This window comes from Rattus norvegicus, chromosome 15 (genome assembly GCF_036323735.1).
Source record: "Rattus norvegicus strain BN/NHsdMcwi chromosome 15, GRCr8, whole genome shotgun sequence".
Lineage (NCBI taxonomy): Eukaryota > Metazoa > Chordata > Mammalia > Rodentia > Muridae > Rattus > Rattus norvegicus.
Genome location: NC_086033.1, coordinates 85086174 through 85110837, shown reverse-complemented (window position 1 = coordinate 85110837; position 24664 = coordinate 85086174). Strand labels below are relative to the sequence as shown.

Sequence of the window (24664 nt, the reverse complement as noted above, 5' to 3'; positions counted from 1 at the left end):
GGATAGAATAGAAGGTGGGACATCTGATAGAAAGAATTCTGGGATAGAGCCAGGTGTGGGAGGAGACCTTAGGAGAGATTTGAGGAGGACAGGTGCATGTACCTGGGCAGAGGTAACTAGCCAGATAGCAGGATGTAGATTAGTATAGATGGGTTATTTTACATTATTAGCTAGTCAGGGATTGAGCCTAGCTATATGACTTAGGTACTTGTAAATAAATATATCTTGAGTCTGAATCATTATTCCGGGAGCTTGGGGGCAGGAGAAAAATAGCCCTTCATACAATACCCCTACTCCCACAAACACAATTTTCTCTCCTAATCAGAGGAATCCTCTTTTAATTTCTCCTCAACACAAGCAAGTTCCAGCTGGGATCTCAGCTTCATTTCCTGTTTTATTACACAAAGCATGGACATTGCATATGCTTCTACAGCGAGGAGGCACACCATTTCACACACAGAGAGAAACCATGTCAGGAACCCCATCCAACCCTTTCCCTCTCCAGCAGCTCAGCCTCAGCTCTCTGTCTCATTACCCATAACAGGCACAATAGCATTGCTCCTCCTGTTGGTGGTTTTGTTATGTCTTGCCAAGTGTCATGAGAATGCTTTCCCTATGGGAAACTTAAACAAACCTCTACTCATTCGATTCCACCAAAGTTCAACTTAACCAATGACTTCCTTACAGAACACAGATCGGGTTTCTTTTAGGAGTGTGGCTTACTCCAAATGCCGTACTCCCTCCATTTCATACCAACACTGATAGTGACTTCCCCAACACAGTCGACCTGAGACCGTGAGGCTGTTAGGACAGAATTATAGGAAGGAGAGGCAGAAGAGAATCTCAAGTGAGCATCCAACGACCCTCCCAAAACCTTCTGTGGAAACATCAACAATCAACATGCTTGGGGGTCTCTCAAGTGGTCTCAGCGTTCCTAATAAAGACAATGGCTGTCCTGCTCCAGATAGAGTTCTATAGCACTGTCTTACATTGTCAATACTTAAACCCAAATTTACCTGACCTAAACTCTTCTTCACAGCATACAGAATCAGTGGAAAGCAGAGACATCTATCTACTCCTCACTCTCCATCCATACCCTCATCTACGGCCAACCAGGCCAGCAGCAGCATCTATATTTATTTCAGAGAAATTCAACTCAAACTATATATTGCTACTACATTTTCACATAAAACTATTTCACATAGAGTAAGAGAAGGTTTTTTTTTAATTGAAGACAGTATTTTTCTCAAAGCAAATTGTGTGTATACTTTCAAATTTTTATATATAATTTTAAATATACATAAAATTAATAAATTAATGTCATATACACTATATATAATTGATTATATATATAGTTGAAAACAATGAGAAATGTGTCATTTATAAAGATATTTTTAAATTTCCCAAATCTAGCCTGTGTGAGAGATAGAAATAACTACCTGTCCAAGAAAAAAAATGCCTTAATATTTTCTTTAGATTTATTACCTTGTTTCTCTTGTTTATAATTTCTATAAGGCAATTTTCTTTGAATTTCTACAGAATTGTGTAAATACATAGCACCTTTCACTCTGCATGTGTGCATGTGTACATGTGTGCACATGTGCAAACATAATCCTTCTATTTCCCGTTTGTGCTTTCTTCTAATGATAGGAACTTCAGAATATTCTGAGAGTATTACCAAGTAAGTGTCCTATGTACGCCACTAAAAATGAGTAAACTTGGGGTTGGGGATTTAGCTCAGTGGTAGAGTGCTTGCCTAGCAAGTGCAAGGCCCTGGGTTCGGTCCCCAGCTCCGGAAAAAAAAAAATGAGTAAACTTGCTTTATTTTAATACCCTAACTGGCTTTCAAATTCAGGTTTACTATAACCCTGCTTGTCTATCAGCTTTCAAATTCAATAGACACCGTTAGATGCCTTTTAAATTGACTTAACGCTTTCTGCAGTAAAGTTCCATTTCCTCGACTAATTTACTTTTGTGGTTTGGCTTTAGGGGCTGTTGTTTGGTTTGTCTTTGAGATGAGTTTTATGCATTAACAACTCCAGCAGCTACGGGGATTGCAGGTATGAGCTGCCAATTCTCATTTTATTGATGAGTAATTTTTCAAACCCTTCCCAGGATAATGAGTGAAATGATTTCCCAGCCCTCTGGCTCCCATTCACCGTGTCTGATCCCAACCCAATTCTACTAGTCCTTCCCAGGAACCGTTCTGCATTATACCTTACAGACTCGCCATTGTTAGCCCTGGACAAGCTTTAGAACCTAAGTGGCTAGGCCACCTAATTCCCAAGAATCTTCATTTTTCCACTTGGGCTGCCCTAGTAAGGGACCTCCACAGCAGCCTCAGAGTCAAAAAGCAGGACCCAAGACAAACAACAATTCCCCATCACAGAAGCTCGTGGATTCTAGTTACTCAAGAGCACATGATCATGACCACCATGTTCTTCCACAGATGCCGATATGGCGTCTGCCTATACTACCTCCCCCAACCCCAAGAACCTCTCTAAAGCAATCCTCTCTGGGATTAGAGGTCTAGTACCTCAGTCTGATGAGTCATCTGGAGGATTTTGATGCAAGCTAAAAGACCAAAGCACTGAAGGCTGGGCTGACAAGATGGCTCAGTGGCTACAAAAGCCTCATGCTATTCTGAGACGAGTCTTAAATGTAAAAATGGAAGAGGCGGCTCTTCTCCATAAGCTGTCTACCTTCTGACCTTCCATAACGAGTGTGATGGTAGGCCCACACACATACGTCATACGCACACATAGTAATGAGAATTGTAAAATATTGAAAGCCGCTGCCCTTGAAACACAGCCAATTAAAGCGCCACCTGAGCTCAAATGATAGCTTCGGCAAATTTGGCTATCTTTGTGAAAAAGGAAATTAAAGCAAAACATAATTCATCTAGCCTTACCCAACTTGAGTTTTAAAAGTAAACAATCAAAGGCACAAAGAACCTCAAAGTTAGTGCAGGGCCTGGAGTTACTGCCAAGGATTTTCAAGTGTTGACTAAGAAATAAAAGAACACTCAATGCAGTTCGCTGTGCTTGGGCATGCTTTAGAAAGCATTGCAGAGCTGGCTCTCAGGGTGCTCGGGACAGGGATCTGAGAGTCAGGGAAGGTCACTGAATTGGTTATCTAACACTCCAGAAGCAGCAACACCCCATGGTTTCCAGGGGAGAACACCTAAGCCAAAACAGGAGGAAGAGGAAGAAGAGGAGGAGGAGGAGGAAGAAGAGGAGGAGGAGGAGGAGGAGGAGGAGGAGGAGGAGGAGGAGGAGGAGGAGGAGGAGGAGGAGGGAAAAAAAGCATATCTTCAGTCACACAGAACAAAACATTTCAAGCAGTGCCAAGGAAATTTCCTCTAAGAGACTTCTGAGAGGGCGGCCCACGCCAGCTTTAACGGTGCTTGCTCCTCAGAAGGATAAAGCATTGCTGTCACATGCATGGACTTCCTCATCCCTTGCATTCCTATGCTATGTCCCTGAAGACCAGGGAGAGGAGCCTAGGCTTAACTCTTATGTTACCTAAACTTCATTTAGCAGACTGTGAACTAAATGTCAGAAAAAAAAAATATATCTAATGGGATGAAGAGTAGGCACAAACTGCACCTCACTGGAAACCCACACAATCACAATATCTATACGGTTTGCATAAACACAAATACTTACAAATGGAGGCAGAAGGCACCAGAGAGAAAGGAAAACCAACTTTTTAAAAAATATATATGAAATACAGATAAAGATTGTGGTTGCACATAAAATTAAGTTGCCATTGTGGAAGGGCAGATATGTCCTTTATATTTTAAAAAAGTATGTATTTTTCCTTAAAGGTAAGCAAGATGTAAGAGATTCGAGGCTATAGGTTCAAATCCCGGCATACCCTCCCCCCCAAAGGAGAGAAAAGTCAACTTTAAAAAGTTACAAATTGGGGTTGGGGATTTAGCTCAGTGGTAGAGTGCTTGCCTAGCAAGCGCAAGGCCCTGGGTTCGATCCCCAGCTCCGAAAAAAAAGAAAAAAAAAGTTACAAATTAACATAAATTTAGGGACTAGAGAAATGGCTCTGAGGGTAGGAGAGCAGGTTCCCTAGAGGACCCAAGTGTAGTTGCCAGATCTCACATCAGGTAGCTAATGGTCACCTGTAACTATAGCTTCAGGGGATCTGATACCCATTCTAGAGTCCACGGGCACTACACTCGCTCCATGCAGAAACCTACACAAGACACATATGTACACAAAAATTGAAAATAAAAGTTATTTCTACATTGTTTTCGGTTACAGTGAGTAATGGTCACTGATAGCAGAAAACTAATAAGTAATTAATCATTAAGTCGTTCTCTAACAGTGATTCTAATATATATAATTGTTTAAGTAAGCTTTCAGGGTAGATAGAATGATCACTCAAAACCTAAGAGCACTTGATGCTCTTACAGAGGACCAGGGTTCAGTTCCTGGTGCCCAAATGGTGGCTCGCAACTATCAATAACTAATCCTGGAGGACCTAATACCTTTGTCTCGCCTTCACAAGAATCAGGCATACACACACAGTACAAACATATATGCAGACAAAATCATACACAGAAAATAAAAATAAATCTTTTAACTTTCAAATAACGTAATCCCAAATTTCTACGTAATCTGCCAACAGAGCATAAGAAAAGCACTTAACTTTAGATTGTGAGATTACGTCAGAGTGGGTAGGAAGTATTACAATGATGTCCTTATACCAGTGTGACAAGATACTCCTACACATGAAGTAGTGGTACATCTAACTTGACGCTCATCGATGGCTGTCCAATTAGCCTGCTCAGCAGAAGGGAAACCATGCTTGATACTCTTGTGCTGGCTTGAATATGAATGGTCCCATAGCCTCATACATTTTAATGCTTAATCACCAGGGAGTAGAACCATTTGAAAGGATTAAAAGGATGTATAACCTTTGACAACATATATTTGACAACATATGTATTGTATCCTTTGAGATATAGATAAGATAGACAGACAGACAGACCAAAGAAACTGCACCCATGAAATCTCAACATATGGCATCTTAAACAGATCTGAAAATGACAATAGCAGTTGACATACCGAGAGGGTAAGAGAAATCTCGTGAGGTCCCAACCCTAGATGAAGAGCTTAAAGACTGCTAAGACAGGAAGAACAAGAACCGTTCCCCAGGAATCAGCCCAGTAATATCAAGTGGTCATCCCTAAAAACAGGTACATACAAGCAACACTAAAGTGACTCAGAAGGTGGTGTTTCTATGTTATCCATGTGAGTGTGTTTGCGTGTGTGTGCATGTGCATGTGTGTATATGGTGGTGGGGTTACTAATTAAAGACAAAAGTCATAAATTTGAGGGGCAGACAGTGTGGGAAGGTTGGAGAAAAAGGAGAGGAAGAAATAATGTAAATATAGTTCATATATATAAAACTTTAAAGGATGAATTTAATTTAAAAAAAAATAGGGGGTTGCGGATTTAGCTCAGTGGTAGAGCGCTTGCCTAGCAAGTGCAAGGCCCTGGGTTCGGTCCCCAGCTCCAAAAAAAAAAAAAAAAAGAAAAAGAAAAGAAAAGAAAAGAAAAGAAAAGAAAAGAAAAGAAAAAAAAATAGAACTGGCAAAAACTGGGCAAAGGATGAAGATAGGTCAGTGGAAGACCTAGCCTTCACAAGGTCCTGAACTCACTCTCCAGTCCCAAAGGAAAGATCAGAGAGAACTCTCTTACGAGGAAGGCCTGCTGTATCTGTCCTTGAAAACTAATTTCAGAGGGGATGAACCTTTAGACATAATTACTTACTTCTAACTTCTTAATGATACCCTTCCTATGTTTATTATCTGAAGTTAGAGACACGTCGCCCACATGTAAAAACGTCTTTGAGGAAATAATAAAAGCAATCTCCCCAAAATAGAGTTAACTAAGATTCATTATCTTTTACTCTATAATTTTATTCTTTTTCCCCCCCTGAATTTTATGCTGCTAGAGACTGAGCCCAGGACCTCAAGTCTTCTGAGCAAGCGTTTTTCTATCTACTGCTGTGCGACACCCAAGTCATAGTTTCATTTCTGTTTCGAGTTAACATGAAGAGGCGAAATCATTTCACTTTCATATTTCATCCTAAGAAGACTGTTAAATACATTTTTTCATAAAATAAAATGCATATAACTTCTTACAGTATGATAACAGCTGACGATTAAGGGGGAAATGTGAGTTTTCTCTAAATCTGTCATTCCCATGACCTGTGATGTAGTTACTGATAAAAAAAAAATCTTAATTTACTCTTAAAATCAAATAAGGAAAAAGAAAACTCTCCTCTAAGCACATCCTGAGGTCCTCCAGGGCTTTTTAGGATGCGAGGTGGACACTATAGGCTGCTCACCTGGTTTTGCCACCTTCTCTGACAGAGAGTGTCCAGGCTGAGTCCAGTGGCTGCCTGTCTCCTTCCTTTACATTTTCCCCAGGAATGTTTATCCTCCAGTGGCAGCTCCTTCATTTCTCTCAGACTTAATTGCTCTCCGAGGGTAAAATTGTACCGTCAGCTAAGTGGTGTGTCCCTTACAATACTCTCAAGACCACCACATTCCCAAACATAGGGCCATACTTCCTTTCATACAAAACTGGCATGGAGATTGTGTGTACTTCTGGAATTCTGGGAATAGAAGAGAACCAATTTTTATAAAAGATATTAGTAAAACTCTGGTGTTCTCAAAATATTGGTGGCTTGTCTAAAATTGAGGCTCTTTGTTTTTAGCAACTTTTTTTAATCCTCATGTGGTCCCTCTACACAGGGTCTAGTGTTGTCTTTATTATGTTTTGTAAAAGTAAGGAAAGTAGGTGGTGTATTAGTCAGGATCCTCTAGAGTAACAAAACCTACACAGTGAGTGTATCTGTGTCTGTGTATACACATACACATAAACACATTATATGTCATATGTTATGTATGAGAGGGAAAATTTATTAGAATGGTTTACAGGCTATGACCAGCTAACCCAACAGTAGATGGAAGTCCGAGGATCCGGCTGCAGCTGATATCTCAGCTGGTCTTCAGTATGTGCTAGAATCTCAGAGGAGGAGGCTCCAATGTCAGTGTAAGAATGGACTTGATGGCAAGGTGAGAGGGAGCAGGCCAAGATCAAAAGCTTTCTTCCAAGTCCTAGACAGCTTTGTGAATGGGTCTAAGCCCAAGAAATAGTTGTCCACTCCACCCATTTGACTTGTAGCTTTTCCCAAGACATGAGGAAAATTTGGAAACCATACAAACAGTTGCAGTCGTAATGTAAGATTCCCAAGTCTACAGCATACAGTAGTGTTATATTCTCTTAATTGAGCTTGGATCAACTGGATCCAGAAAGAAGGCCAGTTTCTTACAGGTAGGTCATGGCATTGTCCTAGGAGGGTAATGTTCCTCCTGCCAATCGCTCCACAGTAAAATAGTTCCTAAGACAGAATATCAAAGCATTTCTAGAACATACTGAGGCGTGAATTCTTGTCTACCTTTTGAAAGGGGGGAAGGGCAAGGCCCACTTATACTCACGTTTCAACAGTACACCAAAGATTGGGAAAACAAGTGCACTTTTTCTGTGCATAGTGGCACACATTTTTAATCTCACGCCGTAGGAGGCAGAGGCAGGCAGATCTCTGCCGAGTCCAGGGTAAGCCTGGTCTACATTTGGAATTGCAGGCCAACCAGGGCTGGTAGTAAGCTTTTGTCTCAAAAAATTCTGAGGTAGTTTATTCATGACCTATGTATGGATGAGTATGAGGAAAAGGAAGGGATCTGACCACTAAGAGTCATGTGGTAACTTCTTCAGTGTCTTACATCTGGATCATGGTGATCATAACCCAATCGCATTCAATTACCAAATTTAAGACTATATACACAAACTAGGTGTATTTGATTATAAGTAAATCATCCCATAAGAAGGCTGGAAAGTTCAGACGTAGGATGACAATAAGGAAGGGCTTCATGGAGAAGAGGGTAGCACAGAGCTGCAATTTGGATTTGAATGGTCACCATGTGAACCAGCAGGAAAGCACGGGTGTGAACAGAGAGCACTGTGAGGATGCCCTCATCTCACAGGAAAAGGGAAGTAGTTTTCCCCAACACCTGCCTCAAACCACATGTTAGTGTGTGATATGCACCCTTCCTGCTGAGAGCGTGCTCTCTATTGCCAAGCCTGCTAAAAACAGTTCCAGCTCCCACCCACCCCTGCCAAGGCCTGCATCGTAACACACTCCCATGTAATATATGCACATTGAAATCTTAGAAGAGCTTGCTCAAAGCATGACCTCTAGATAAAGTCCAGTCCATAACTTCTTACCTGTAGCTACCAAAACATGCAAATACCTTCATTATCTCAGAACATCCATTCTACCTAAGCCACTTCCGGGAGCTCATCTCACTCACACTCTCACACACACACACACACACACACACACACACACACACACACAACTAGAAAATTCCTTCATTCGATCACCCTGAGTCTCACCTGAACACTCAGAATTATCTACTGCAAAGTGCAGCTTGAGTCATCATGAGGACTTCCAGTCACACCATTTACTAAGCGTGTGGCCTTTAGCCCCTTACCCTGTTCCTGTAGCACAGCCTCACGTCTGTCAACCCAAGCAACCAAACTAGCAACTCTAAGATCACACACATCATATAAAGCAAAACGTCACCATTTCCGATGTCCACACCTTCGCCCAGTATCTTTCTCTTCCTTTTTATATATATTAATGTAAGCTCTGCATTCCATGTATAAATGACTATAAAGCTCAGATAGATTTATTATCTAATTGCACCCAGCCGGTAGTTATTTAGAGACCTGTTCTTATTTTAATTTTCCTGCAATATTTTAAGCTTGGGCAACTGTTAGCTTTGTGTGACTTTGGTAATCTAAAACACTACACTGACAAAAGGAAACATTCCATCAAAACTTCTTCCTGTTAGCCGGGGTCATTCACATAGAACTTAGAAATAGTTTCTAAGGGCTTGGCGAGCAAATCGGAGCTCCCTGCAAGGAGTTCAGAGCTTGACTCATTCCTTGGACTTTGTCCTTCTGAGTCACACTGTCTGATCCCACCCCACCCCCCACCCCTGCACCATCCTCCATCTCCCTCCATTGCCCTCCCCCACGCCACCCGTGTCTCGTCTTACTGGAATTAGACCGTGCTATTTATTGTTACACTGGATGCTCTGTGGTGACCACCTGTTTCAAACTCCGATGCTTACAGGAATAGCCGGGCTTAGAGGCAGCATTCGTAGTAGGTTTTTTTTTTCTTCTTTATTCCAGTAAAATAGGTAATGTAACCAACTTATCTTCTCCATAGAATTTGAGCTTTAGGGTGTTTCAAGTTAGCAACCTAAAGCTTTGTGTACATCGTCACAGACCTTAGTGATGGCAAATGTAATATCCTGGTTTGGATTTTCTTATTCAGAGGTCAGTTAACTTGAAGTTAAGGCTAAAAGCAGCTTCAGTCTTTTGTTGTAGAATAGAGTGAGAAGCAGATAAACAAGGAACTATCTAAATAAGAGGTATTTATTAGATCTATTTTTAGACAAGTCCCATGCCAGTCTACAAAGGTCAGGGCGTGGCAGTGTGGTCCCTGGCAGTTTAGATTAGTAAAGTTTTATTATAACCCTCACCTTACAACAGGTCTGCTCCATTATCATGATAAGTATGAGTGAACATTCGTAAAATATCTGCTCAAAATCCATACATTTACAAAGGCATTTCTGTAGATCTAAGTCAATAAAATTCAAATACTCAGTTATTTTTCAACTGTAGTTCACACAATCTTTACATGTTGTCGCTTAACCCTCCTACAACTAGAAAATCATGAAGATCAATGATATTGAATCTGATGACATGTTTTAATATTCCCACTTGAAGTAAACTTAAGACAGACAAAGCGGGAAGAGAATCTGAAGACCAGAACACACAGGCGTGGAGTGTGGGAGTGTCAATCGAGTTTACACACTCACCTTAGGGTCAAGCTGGCATGGTTAAAAATAGACTTTTGACAATGTTAGGCACACAGCACAGGAAAACAAAATAGAAGTCCACTTCCCAATGCTATTTAAGTCTGTTTAGGCAACATGGCAGGAGGAGATGATATCCTGTGACTGAAAGCCCAAACTTTGATTATTTGCCCAAGGTCATGGTGCTGAGGAAGTTTGCCTTCTCTCTGCTTCAGTTCACTTCAGGCATCTGAAGCAAAGGGGAGAACGACTGGCTGGGCTGTGTCTCTCATTTAGAAGCAGGCAGTGAGCCACCTGACAGAGACTGATAGCCCTCGTCTAATGTGTCTAAACCCCGAGGAACATTTCTGAGGTACTTGGGGTCCTCAAACACAGCAATGTCCTAATCTTGTTGCTACACCTCACTCCAATCCACCCTTGCCTTAGAGTGGACAGCTGTGAAACATGACAAGGCTCCTTAACACCCCAAACTAAAAATTAATAAAGGTTTTCCTCTACTTTGTTCAAAGTACAAGGTAAGTTGTTTCCCTTCTCTATTCGTAGGTTTGGAATCCATAGAGGATGAATGCTGCGTATCCACTGGGTGCTGTTCACAGGGGAGGACTCAGACAGTATTCCCACCTATACCTCACCACAGAACCAGCCCAGCCCCGAAGCCGCCACTTCTGCCCACCCTGGAAAGAGTCATGTCCAAACCCAATGGCCTAACTACAGCTTAAGCCATGGTGTCAGAGTCTTCAATAAAGCAGTTAAAACTCTCCACCATTCCTTAGTAGTTGAACAAGGACAAGGGAACGTTATATTATTTCTCAGTAATCTGGGATACTGCATACTATGGCTACCTCCAGCTAAGGACAATGTCACTCATGCTGTCTGTGGTGGTTTGAATGAGAGTGGCCCCGATAAGCTCATAGATTTGAATGCTTGGTCACCAGAGAATGGCACTACTAGAAAGGATTAAGGGGTGTGGAGGCTGGAGGGAAGTAATTCACTAGAGGTAATAGGCTTTAAGGTTTTCAAAAGCCTAAACCAAGCCCAGTGGCTCTCTTCCTGCTGCCTGCAGATCTGGATATAGAACTCTCACCTACTTCTCCAGCACCATGTCTGCCGTGCTGCCCTCCATGCTGATAATGAACTAAACCTCTGACCCTGTAAGCCAGCCCCAAACACTTTCTTCGATAGGAGTTGTCATGGTCATGGTGCCTCCTAACAGCCATAGACCCCAGACTCAGACACTGTCTCCTCCCAGACCCAGACCACGCCCCTTTGAAAAAGTAAATTCACCAGTCTGGGCTCTTCAGAGTCACAGAAATCTGGAAGTGACATTTTATAAGTAAATACACTTTTCTAGAATTTTTTTCTCCAAGATGAAGCAAAAGAAGCCTAGTAACACTGAACAGCAGTCCTTAGAGGAAAGTTTCCACAGCTCGGTAAACTGAGGAGAGAAAATACGAAGCAGAAGTATTTGGGGCTGGCAGCTGTTGATATTGTTCCAGTGAGAGAGAACTGCAGGAACCCTGGGACTCGAGATATTTTGTAACTGTTCTGAGCCCACAGAGCAAACTCGAGGTAAAGTGACAATTGAAGCAGGGTTAATGCAAATAGTGCTTAATTCAAAGCAGGTGCTTCTCTCAAGCTCCCTAAATCCTACTTTCCTTTTAAAGCTTAGGAAAAGCTGGCTAATCTTAGCTGCGTTCCTTCAAACTGTCTTTCATATGCTTTTCAGATGATAACATTACAAAAACCATACCAATCACATTTGAGAATATTAGTGCGTGCCTCTTAGATTTCAATGACAGGTGGCCTTTTTCCTTCGTGTTGAAAGTCTCTCCAGCGGTGCCGGCACTGTTTGCATGGGATACTGTACATATTTGCTCGGTGCTTATAAATCTTCCATTTATAGGAGAAGCACGAGAAAGGTGTATGTGTCTGAGAGATGAAGGATGAAGTCTTCAGCCACCAACCTCACCCAGAATGCCAGAAACTATACCAGGAAATTTCCTTTTAACTGTTACTGTTTCCTTAGCCTAGACTGTCCAGAAGCAAACAAATGATAACCAATGAACAGCTTCTATGTCTATTCTATTTATTAATGTATTTTTTAAAACATCAATAGAAAACCATAGTTCCTTTTTGTTTTAATTTCTCACTGTATGTAAAACTGATCCTCCATACTTGTTCACCCTCAACCCTACCACACTTTAAACTATGGATGCCTATGGGTATAAACACTTCTGATCATAAAACCAAGGCTTTTTACACTTCGATGGGACAAAGTGGCCCAGCCCAGAGGAGCAATTAAGTCTATTCTCAGTGGAGGACTGCCTTGAAATGCACTCTTGATCTTAGTCAAGATCACGAATGGCTATTCCAAGAAGAGAAAGAATGCAAGCCCTCCAGCATCCTTTCTGATAATGGCTTCTGACCTCATCTTCGTAAATCACCTCCCTGTGTCTGGACGACACTTCACAAAATGGGGAGAGAAGGCAACATTAGCTTGGGTTTGAATGCGCTGCAATGGCATCATTGAATCTGTGGAAGTATTTCTGGTTTGCCCTTTCTTTTTTTTTTTTTTTTTTTTTTTTTTTTAAGATTTATTCATTTATTATATATAAGTACACTGTAGCTGTCTTCAGACACACCAGAAGAGGGCATCAGATCTCTTTACAGATGGTTGTGAGCCACCATGTGGTTGCTGGGATTTGAACTCATGACCTCTGGAAGAGCAGTAGGGTGCTCTTAACCGCTGAGCCATCTCTCCAGCCCCTGGTTTGCCCTTTCTTAAAATGGAGATTATAATTCAAATTAAAATCTTGACCTTTTCAGGAAATACAGTGGAAACCTGAATTTTTAAAAAGTTGACTAATGCGGCCACTTGGTCCCGCATGCAATGTGACAGAAATGACAGCAGACCCTTCACTCTAGTCATTATATCAAGTCGGCTGACCATAGAGTCTTTGCCAATACTTTTATTTAAAGGGGCTGGAGAGAACATGCCTTGCTCTTGGAATGCATCAGCACCCAGTTCTCAGCACCCACATAGGATGAAGTGCAGCTCCACGAAGAGCCGACCCCCCTGGCTTCTGTAGGCACCCACAGTCACATGCATATAACTAGACATCTAGTCAAGCATCTACCCCCAATAAAGAGAGTGAGTCCCAGATTGCCTAAATTCAGAAAAACAAAGACCCATAACTGACAATCACAATTTAAACAGCCAGCGCCAACTTTCTCCCTCAATGGTACATGTATTTTCTTCACAGGATCAAGAGAGGCAACTAGATTATGCAAATGTTCACAGTAACACTTTAGTACTCATCGGGCACTTGCTAAAAGCTGGGCGCTGTACGCGTATATGCTGATTTCCGTAAGCAACACAACACTCTCTAGGCCATCCAAGCCGTAGTACCGTCTAGATTTCAGGCAGACGGCAATTACCTCTGTCATTTTTAGTGATCTAGTTCCAGAACTTAGCACACAGCATGGTACAAAGCAAGCAAGAAATTACCATTTGTCATGATGGTACACTTACAGAGATGGTCCGCTGATCCATCACAAGGAGGAAAAGTGACCTGGCTGAGGCCACCAAAAATACAAGTGTAGAGGTTTGGTCTGCTGCTGTGTATTGCGATACTGGCCCTAGTTGTCCCTGGGGACAAGGGAATCCTTCTGTCCACCGAGTGATGTTACGTAACCGTGCTCCTTACTTTCAGATTATTGGTTGAATAAAGATGCCAGCAGCTTATAGCTGGGCAGAAGAGAGGTAGACAGAGTTTCTGTTTCCAGCCTTGGGGTCTGAGGAGAACCACAAGGGAGAGAGGAGAAGATGCTATGGGGTAGGTGAGTCATGAAAACATGGACGTGAGGGCTGGCCAATTGGAGTTCAGAGTTGTCCAGGTGCAAGTTATATGGCAAGTTATAACTCAAGGTTATTGATAGGGAAGTAGATACTAATAGGGTAGACATCTGCCCAGCTCTAGTGCTATTTAAGGCTAATTATAAATATAAAAGTTGTCTCTTATCTGGGACCTGAATGATCTAAGGTAGGGTAGAAACCCCTGACTGAGGTCAAACATTTACCACAACAAACAAAAGTTTAGCCCAACTCAGGAGACACCAAAAATCCTCGAAGAAGCCATGGCAAGTGACACTCCTCACTTGAATTTTATTACTGGATCTCAGAGAAAAGTGATTGAATCTCAGCCAGAGGTTTCATGGAAACAGTTCAAACGAACCACCAGGGAATGGTCGATTTTCTTAGTATTCAAGTCTCCAGATGGCTTTTAATTGTGTCACTATCACCATGACAGGTAGTTTACCAACCAGCATGCTACCAGCTTTGAGAGGAAGGCTTACTGTAATTGTAGGCGAAATGTCTTATTAAAGTAACATTTGTGACTTATTGTAAGAATTTACCTTCACCAGGAACGCCTGCTTTCAAAACTCTTCCTTGCCCTTAAGCTTTACAGAAAATTTCACATCCTACATAACCACCCTGAAATGTGCATTTCAGATTTCACCAGACAAAGGTACATAATCATACTATGAGCACATAGAAAGGAAATGGCTGTGCCAGGTTTCTAATAGGTCATGTGAGTACACAAATGCAATTATGTAATTATAAACACACCAGATGTAAATATGTATCATTTATACAATGATCGAAGGATTTACTGAAACTTGCACCAACTGCTTTGAAAGACTCATGGTTCAAAGTTCCCACTTCGCTTTGCTTCCTCTTGGCAAGTAAGCGATAAGCTCGCCTCTCTTCCACGCTGTGCAGTTTCAGAACGTGTTGTAATATACCATATCATTACCCTACAATGATAGGTCAAAGGTAACTGAAACCAGAAGTTCAGCAACTGCTTTGCTGGGTCAGCTCTGCATCTGATGAGAACAAAGGAAAACCGGGCAATGGGGAAAAAAAAAAATCAGCTTTTCCCCACCTTTGGGGTGTGATCTTGGGAGTACCCAGGCTGTGACTATAATTAAAATCCAATTTTCACATCAACATTTCCACTGGGTACCAGAACAGGAGATAAAAGGACTAATATTTGTTCCTTGTTTTTAAATAGTTTTTGTGGTTTGGAGAAAGTTTTCACGTAAATGAATAAGAACATAGAGATCCCAAATGGAAAATCCATGTGCCCTCCAGTTAGAAGAGTTCCTTAATTAAAAAGTTCAAATGATTGTACTTTTTTTAAATCAAAGAACCTATTCTTCCTTTGCTGGGTGTCAGGAGGACAGGCTGCCTGGTAGCTCAGGCAAGTCACCTTCTCATTGCATAGCTAAAGATGATCTTGGATTTCTGATCTGTCTCCACTTTCCTTATATTGGGATTATAGGCAACCCCTGGCACACTCCTGTCTTCATTGCCCTGGCATTTATAGGCATACATCACCATACCCAGCTGAAGAGGATTTGAACTCAGAATGTTGCGCATGCTCAACAAGCCCTCTCCACACTGACTTACATCCTCAATCACCTGTGGATTTATCTACATGGTACATTCATGAATTCATCGGACTGTCAAATGGTCAAGCAAATCCCATCATAGGGATTGTAAGTACCTGTCAGAAAGCCGTATCAATGTTTTAACATGGTAAACAGGTAAATTACCTCTCTAAAACAAAGCTTTCTCCTCCTCAATGAAGTGTCTCTTTTACTCAGAAATAAACTTGGGCATATATTTTTGCCATCACACAGATGATGTTAAAACAGGCCAGAATGGGGCTGGAGAGATGGCTCAGCAGCTAAGAACACTGTTCTTCCAGAGGCCCTGAGTTTGATTCCCAGCAACCACATGGTGGCTCACAACCATCTGTAATGGGATCTGATGCCCTCTTCCGGTGTGTGTGAAGACAGCAACAGTGCACTCATATACATAAATAAATAAATCTAAAAGAAGAAGAAGAAGAAGAAGAAGAAGAAGAAGAAGAAGAAGAAGAAGAAGAAGAAGAAGAAGAAGAAGAAAAAGAAGAAGAAGAAGAAGAAAAAGAAAAAGAAGAAGAAGAAGAAGAAAAAGAAGAAAAAAAGAAGAAGAAGAAAAAAAGAAGAAGAAGAAGAAGAAAAAAAGAAGAAGAAGAAAAAGAAGAAGAAGAAGAAGAAGAAGAAGAAAAAGAAGAAGAAGAAGAAGAAGAAGAAGAAGAAGAAGAAGAAGAAGAAGAAGAAGAAGAAGAAGAAGAAGAAGAAGAAACAGACCAGAACATAGCAAGAAACTCTGAGAGAAATACCACCTAATGCTGGTAGCTCACACCAGCTGGGAGAAATTGGAAAAATGGCTCCGCAATTGTTACCTTTGCAGATAACCTGGGCTCAGCTGCCAGCACTCACATGATAAGTTCATAGCCATCGGTAATTCCAGTTTCAGGGGACCCAGCACCCCCCTCTAAACTCCACAGGCATCAGGTGCATGTGATTCAGACACACATGTGAGCAAAAGGCTCATTCACATAAAGTAAATCTAAAAGAAATGGATAAATCAACAGCTGGGGTGGGGGGGACTACCGATGTGCCTGGGCATGTAATTTTAAAAGCAAGATTGGTTGAGCACAGGGGCCCTACAGACAATGATTTGAAAGACAGACGAATGTCTTTCAGTAAAGTACCTGTCTCAGGCCCTGTTATGAAACAGTTGCTATCTGATGGGGGAGGCGATAACCTGTCAAACTCCCATGGCCTGACTGGTGTCAACTGCTAATCAGATCAGCCATGGAGGGAGGCCCTTTGAAGCATGAATATAAGTAAGGTTGCCCGTGACGGTAAAGACTCTCATCAGACCAGAGCATGAAATCACAGCCAGCTGACCAAGCAGATCAGGCCCAGTGGCACAGCTTGAGATTTGGAGTAGAGAAAGGGAAGGAAGAAGGAGCAGAAGCTTTTGCTTCTGAGGAATAGATTAAGAACTGGAAATAGCAAAAATCGGGGACAAATAAAAGCTGCGTTCTGCTAGGACTACTTAACGTCAGACCTTAACGTCATATTCCCCGAGCAGAGGTGAGGACTCACAGATGTGCACATGACAAGCATTCACCAATTTCACCTGATGGCATCCACCAGGGCCACAGACCTCTCAGAGGACTTCATGTTCCCATGCCAGGAAGTCTCTATTCCCTGAAGAGGAGCCCAAGGAGACACAGGTGTACAGGGCACAGTGAATGCCCTTTCTGCCTGCTCTTTCTGGAGTTGAACACTTAAAATAGTGACACACAGTGACAGGTGGAAGTCATCATGCTCGAGGGACAGATCCGAGCTTGGATAGTGCTAGCTTGCTTTAGATAAAAAAAAGTGGGGGGCTGGAGAGATGGCTCAGTGGTTAAGAGCACTGACTGCTCTTCCAGAGGTCCTGAGTTCAAATCCCAGCAACCACATGGTGGCTCACAACCATCTGTAATGAGATCTGATGCCCTCTTCTGGTGTGTCTGAAGACAGCGACAGTGTACTTATATATAATAAATAAATATTTAAAAAAAAAGTGGAAGTGGGAAAAAAAATACCCATTTAAAAGGCAAAATTGCAAAAATAATATTAATCTAGAACCAGGCTTAAATTTAAGAAAAAAAATTAATGGTGGCTGGAGAAATGACTCCATGATTAACTACCCAGTGCTCAGGTCAACCAGTTGTCTGTAACTCCAGCTCCAGAGGATCCAATACCTTCTCCTGGCCTATGAGCGCACCCACACCCATGATATATATATGTTCCCAGAGACACACATACAAACAGTTGCAAAAAGGAAAGACATCACAGCCAGAATACAGCAAATACATAGGCGAATGCCAGCAGTAAACCACTGAACTGAGATCGGGACCTCCATTGAAGGAATCAGAGAAAGGACTGGAAGAGCTTGAAGGGGCTCGAGACCCCATATGTACAACAATGCCAAGCAACCAGAGCTTCCAGGGACTAAGCCACTACCTAAAGACTAGACATGGACTGACCCTGGACTCTGACCTCATAGGTAGCAATGAATATCCTAGTAAGAGCACCAGTCGAAGGGAAGCCCTGGGTCCTGCTGAGACTGAACCCCCAGTGAATGTGATTGTTGGGGGGAGGGCGGTAATGGAGGGAGGATGGGGAGGGGAACACCCATAGAGAAGGGGAGGGGGAGAGTCTAGGTGGATGTTGGGCCGGAAACCGGGAAGGGGAATAACAATTGAAATGTAAATAAGGACTACTCAAGTTAATAAAGATGGAGAAAAAAAAAAAAGGAAAGACATAATAATCTAGAGTAAAAAGTACTCATATTAATTATATCTACCTGAAAAAACTACAGATAAATTCATAGACACTGAAACACATTTGACAGACTTTGCCTAGAGTGCCATCTGGGAGCCTTAATGACTTCACGGTGCTGTGACACAAAAAAAAAAAAAAAAAAAAAAAAAAAAAAAAAAATCAGGCTGGCCTCTGAAACCATAGATCTGAACACCTGGAATGTCATTTTGACTTTCTCATAAGTTTCGTAATGAGTACATATTAATACTAATTTTACTTCCGATCACTGTTCTTTGGCAACTAGCAAGTGTTTAAGGCCAGAAAAGAAAAGAAAAAAACAACCTGATTATCTGTACCTTAAAGGTAATACATAGGAAGAAAAGCCAGAAGACAGCACTGTTTAAAGTTGCATTTCATACTAAAGTGTTGCTGACCTAAATAAAAGGAGCACTAAATCCATACGAGAAGATAATTTCCTTACTGTAATATTGTGTTCAAAAGCACTGCCATTCAGTAATTATGTTATGAACAGAATGCATCTGAAAAAGTGTTAAAATCTAGACTGCAGTGCTGAGGGGGTGGAGGGAACAAACATGTTTACAGCCTGTTCAAATCTGCAACTTGCAATGTTTGATAGAAATTGTTTTGAGTAGCTCGGGGAGATGGCTCACTAGTCAGTAAAGTACTTCCTGGGCAAAACATGAGGAACCAAGTTAAAATCTCGATCGCGCACATAAAAGCCAGGCACAGGGCCCTGCACATGAAACCCCAGCCCTAGGTGATGAAAAGCCGGAAGACGCTGTGGTCTCACTGGCCATCTGGACTAGCCTCCTTGGCAAGTTTCAGGACAGTAAGGGACCTTGTCTCAAAAATTCAAGTAGAGGGCTGGAGAGATGGCTCAGCTGTTAAAGGCTAGAGTCACAACCAAAAATATAAAGACTCAAATAGAAACTGAGAGAAGACACCAGCTTCAACCTCTGGACGCCACATGTGTGTGTATGGTGCATAAGTGCATCTGCACACGTACAGGGAACCACTGAACGTGCGTGGGTGCACGCGCGCGCGCACACACACACACACACACACACACACACGCTAAAAGAGAAAAAGAAGTGGTTTTAAGCGATGCTTTAAATATGAGCTTTACTTTTTAAGTCAAAAGTTGTTAAACATACAAAGTTTTAATATCGAGCCTGACCCTGCCACCGACTCAGAGTCCTGTAAGACAGGGTGTAGGATTTCTCCAGTGAGTTAGTTTTTCACATAATCGGTCACTCTCTTTCTCTCTTTTTGATCTGAAATCATCAGAGACCTTCACATCTGTTCTGGGGTGCTCTCAGTGTTCTTGGCCTGCCTCTGTGGTCACTGGGTAGGGGGCGCCTCATCATTCATTCCCCATGGATTAGGTAAGGTTCAATTCTGTAAAGGTAGGACAACTCGGTAAAATGGTTATAAAGATGTGAGGCTAAGTTTCATGGCCACAGACTGGGTTAACCCTCGGCTGCCATTCATGGAGATCAAGTCCTAAGTTTATTTATTAACCCTTTGGGAAGAAAAACAAATAAATATGAATGGCTCCTACTGACCTGTGAGTAAGACACAATACCAAAACGAGTAGCATCATTCAAATGCACTGTGAAAAACTTCAAACTCCCACTTCCAGCAGGTGAAGCACCTGAGGAAACTCAATCGTACATGAGTGCATGCGGTTACAGAAGCATGAGGAGAGCTCTAATTCTGTCTTATTGGTGGGAATGCATTGCAAATTCAATTGTAAGGCACACGCTGCTGAAAAGCAATGTCCTAGCTCTCGGTTCCTCCAAACTCAGTGCCAGCAACTCCCGAACCGTTTCTGTCCTCACTCTCAAGCACGCTGCAACTCTCCCTCACTCAGTGCAGCCACTGTATCTTCTCCTCCACCCACAGACTGAACACCTTCTGCTCCCAGCACAGAGCGGATTAACTGCTACTGTTCTCTCCTGGTATACCATGGCTGCTTTGCACGTGCAGCAAGGCCAGCCTACATCTGCGTGCCCTGAGATAGCCCAAGTGGCTCAGTAACAGCACCACACGTCACTTACGACATTTTTGCCAAATCAAATGTTTGTAGATGAGTAAAACAATCTCGGAATACTACACACACTGACGCTCTCAGACAACTCACAAGGAGGACCCTTGCGACTAAATAAGTATACTGAACTCACACAGAAATGTAATTATTAGACGACAGCAAACGTGCCGTGACATCATAGCAGTGTCACAAGCCTAGTCAGAGTCCTTCATTTCCCCATAGCTTCTTTTGCTGGCAAAGAGGGTCTTCTATGCCTATATTGGAATTTCTGAACCCCAGCATTATTACCACCTGGAACAGAAAACCCCTCCCCTGTTGAGTCTGTCCTATGGGTTATAGGGCACTTAGTGTCACCCTAACCCACTGGGTAGGCACCCCACACCAATGACGACAATGAAAAAAAATGTCTCCACACACCTTGCCAAATGTCCCCAGGGAGGGAAAACTACCTCCACAAGAGAACCACCAATCTAATCGATGCCAAGTCCTTTAATCTACAACAATGCTAGGTCAAGAGTCGACCTACGGGAGCCTATGTGTTACATAACAGTCCAAACCAAAACCAACAACCACACTTCTCTCTTCACTAAGCAGTCATTTGTCTCCCGTTAAGCCTGATCTCATAATGAACGGCGCTTTCTCGAAGCACAAGGGAAGTCATTTATCAGTGATCTTCAATCTTGTCTGACAGGCACTGAGCCTCTCACTGCGGTAGACCCAGAGCTCACCCTTTAAGGCCCAGCAAGACTCAAGCACTGAAAGTGTTCAAGCAGACGGAGAGCGGCTCTCACCCTGAACGAGCGAGGTACACCGTGCTGTGACAGGTTTGTGGTTTCCACTCAACCAAGTTGTTCTGCCGGCTTCAGCTTCGCACAATCCCGGTTTCACTTTGTCAGTAATTTAATTTCACTGAAGGCTGAGCCCAGATACTGATTTCTTGTCAACACTCTAGACCCAACCACTCCTGGAAGCAGTTCCAGGCAGGCCCTGTGTGCAAGGCTCTTGAAAGTAGGGGCCAGCAAACATGTTTCTCCCAGTCTGTAAGCCTCTTCAAGTCTAGGCTGCCAAGGTTCAAAGCGATATGACCGTAGAGAACACACTTAGCCCTAATACACATCACCAGCTCAAGGGAAAGAATATCTCAAAGGTTGAAGTCTCTTTCCCCAGATAGGTCCTGGGGTAGGAAGTAGTGAGTAGGGGGAAAAATTAAATAGTTTTTCACTTTCAACAGACGTTATAAGGACCCTGAATATAGGGAAGGTATTTTCAGCAACAAAACTTCAGATTGGAACTTTCAAATTCATCAGAAATGTGGACAGACTACCCTTCCAGGAAGATATTATCACTGTGGAGTTGGAAAAACAGCTCACAGAAAGAGGTGGGCCCATGTGGGACAGGTCGTTCGTTTGAAAATATTTACTGTTACATTTTAAAGCAACTAGTACTGCCTGAGATTTTCAGATTGGACAGCGAAGATTATCAAAACTATTCATAGCAGTATTTCTCGCCCCCACCCCACCCCCTTGAAACAGTGGCCCTGTTTAAGATTTCCTGGTTGGTTTTAATGGTGACTGACGCTATCCTATGGGGACAGAAAGTACACAAATCTTTATCTAGAGCACAGACAAAGTTTTCCATTTTCACTTTGTCTACAAGGGGAACAAGGCACGTTTCCTCGCTTTGGAAACATGTTAATTAGGTTCAAGAGGCCAGATAACGAGGGAAGTATTATTTCAAAATTATATAACGTCCATGTCACATTTACCGAGCAACATAATTTTATTACGGATTTCCTGGATGTAGATTAGACTTGTAGGGGAGGGGAAAAAAACCTAACAGATTAAAAGAATGTTCCTGAAACCATACACTCACGCACGGACACCACTGTCCACCTGAACTCCAGCAGAATGCCCATGAACGTGGGTTCACCTCCGCTTTGACCATCTGGCCCAAAGTACTAGAATGGTGGGAAAGGTTCAGTATTCTAATGGCAACCGATGACAAGGTTCTTGGCCCTAGGGCAAGATGGTCCTGCCAGATATGACCAAGGTGGCTTTCGCCAGTTGTCCCTGTCATTTTTCCAACTACCTAAAAGCAACTTTAAACTGATCCTTTTTACCTTTAAAGCACAATAACGGCCTCTGCATTCACTTCATAATCAAAATGAACAGCATCACCATTAGCAACCAAGCATGAGCATTGCCGTAAAACTCTGGTCAGTATAGAGATTTACAGCAAGATCCTGACACGCTATCAATTACAGATGGCCTCACAACTCTCCATTCCTCAGGCTGATTTTTTTTTTTAAAGAGTCTATTTTGGAAATGAGACACAAGAAAGACACAGAGGAAAGACAGTTCCATAAGCACAGAAATTCTCAGCAATCATTTTCACTTAAGCTGCAAGCCTTCAGAGTTTATATGTATATATATATATGTATAAAACATTTAGATATGGTAGGTTTATTATACATGTAAAACACACTGGTGAAACTTACTTGACAGTGACTCGGTTTGATAAATCCTGTAGATCCCCGGGATGAAAAAGCTGGGCTTCTTTCAATCCAATCTGTTCACAAGCTTTCAAAAAAACGTTTATGTTATCCTGCGAAAAGAATTGGAAAGTGACTGCTTAGCCGAGCTTGCTCTCAGACAAAGGTTACCAATTTTTATGATACAAGTTCGCAACTTCAAAGTCCAATTATAGTCAGCAAAAGAGGCGGTGGCAAGAACCACCGCATAAGTGTATTTGAAAGAAGGAGGAAAAAAAAAAAAGTCCGTGAGCACGTATAGCCTTTCAGTCTTCCAGAGCATAAAAAGGTGGTGCTATCTTATGCCCGAGCATACACTGCGTCTGTGATCTTTGTGACTGGCACGTTAAACATTACCTGTTATAGGACAAGCGCCTAGCCAGTGAGCAGAAATCTACACTTTGATGTCAGCTCGGCTCTGCAAACAAACGCCCTCTTCCCAGCTCCGCACGACAAGCTTCACCTCTTTAAAAATAACTCCAGCTACTGACATTCACCCACCCAGAAACTGTTGGCAGCGAAGAAATAAGAGGAGGAACGTTCTGTTTCTATGATTACAAATTACAGAAGGGCTGTGGAATACCACACCTGGAATCTGGGTTTGGTTGCTGATCCAGCTCGTGACAGGCACAGAGACCATGCTATACGACCGGGGAGAAGCCTGGTGCTTATTGGCTGAGCTGTGCCATTGGGGAGTGGCATATTACTCATTCCCTGCACCTGTCTGAAGAGCTGCCTCCAAAAAAACTGAAAACCTATCCCCCACCTCCAAGCTTGACCTCCTATCTAGTTTCAAAGCCCCAATCCTCCATTTACAAACCAATGCTTGCCACTGTGCTATGCCTCTCACGATGGAGTCTATTTTCAGGGCGCTGCCTTGCAACCACACACAGTTGGTTACCAGGATTAGCTTTGGCATGGCCCCTTACAGCTCTTGAAAAAGAAGAAGTATTTTATGTGGCTGAGTTCCTGGTGACTCCATGTGGACTCTGCTTTTGCTTCGCTGGGAGTTGTGGGTAGGGGAATGTCTTGCTTGCATGCTGGCACATGCTTGTCCACTTAGGTTGGCTGGCAACACCGCCTCTGTGGTATGGGCCTCCCTGGAGCCACACCCCACACCTCCTTCCCAAGCTGAGGTCCACAGACTAAAAGACTACCTGCCACTCGGAGAAGGCAGTGCTTTCTCTGCACAGGCAGCAGAGTTGGTGTTATGCAAGGTAAGAGGGATATCCGAAAGAATGGGAGGGGAAGAGGCCAATTCAACAGCTTAGGTTCCTCAGAGTGTAAGGGGACTTAAGGAAAATGTATGCCTGGAGAAAAGCAACACTGACTGCCAAGGAAGCAGGCGGGGGACAATAGAAGTCAACAACAACAACAAACTATTTGTGCAAGAGGAAGGCTGTTCCGGGATGCTCTCAGACAAAGACAACATGAATGAACTAGCCAGGAACTGAAATGTTTGCATCATTTGAAGTAAGTTGGCCCTGAAGATTACAGAAATTTCTAAGTAAAGAGTTGAGGGGTTGGGGATTTAGCTCAGTGGTAGAGCGCTTGCCTAGCAAGCGCAAGGCCCTGGGTTCGGTCCCCAGCTCCGAATAAAAGAAAAGGGAAAAAAAAAAAAAAAAGAGTTGAACAGCCTAAAGAGGATCCTTTAATTCTAAATTAGCATTAAGTACAAGAGGTGAGGGCGAGAAATAAAGCAGAGAAAGACTGAGGAAGACACCTAAAATTGACCTCTGACCTCCCTACACATGCGTACACACATGCACACATAGCCATGTACGCAAACATGAACATGTACAAATGTGTACACATACACACACACACACACAGAGTGATAACCTATTGGCAAAACTCCAGTAGAAAT

The 24664-nt window shown here is 42.6% G+C and overlaps 1 protein-coding gene across 42 annotated transcripts in view; it reads right to left on the bottom strand.

The window, feature by feature from the left end:
* Positions 1 to 24664, bottom strand: part of Lmo7 (LIM domain 7) — a 202866-nt gene that overhangs the window by 73717 nt on the left and 104485 nt on the right. For 32 of the 42 annotated variants that reach the window (XR_010057841.1, XM_063274456.1, XM_063274460.1 and 29 more), the window contains one exon: positions 22765 to 22871. Coding sequence is in view for 37 of the 42 variants with exons in the window: in XM_063274456.1 (XP_063130526.1) it covers positions 22765 to 22871 (107 nt within the window). In the remaining 5 variants the exon portion in view is untranslated. The other 10 variants (XM_017599751.3, XM_039093528.2, XM_039093530.2 and 7 more) reach the window with 4 other exon arrangements.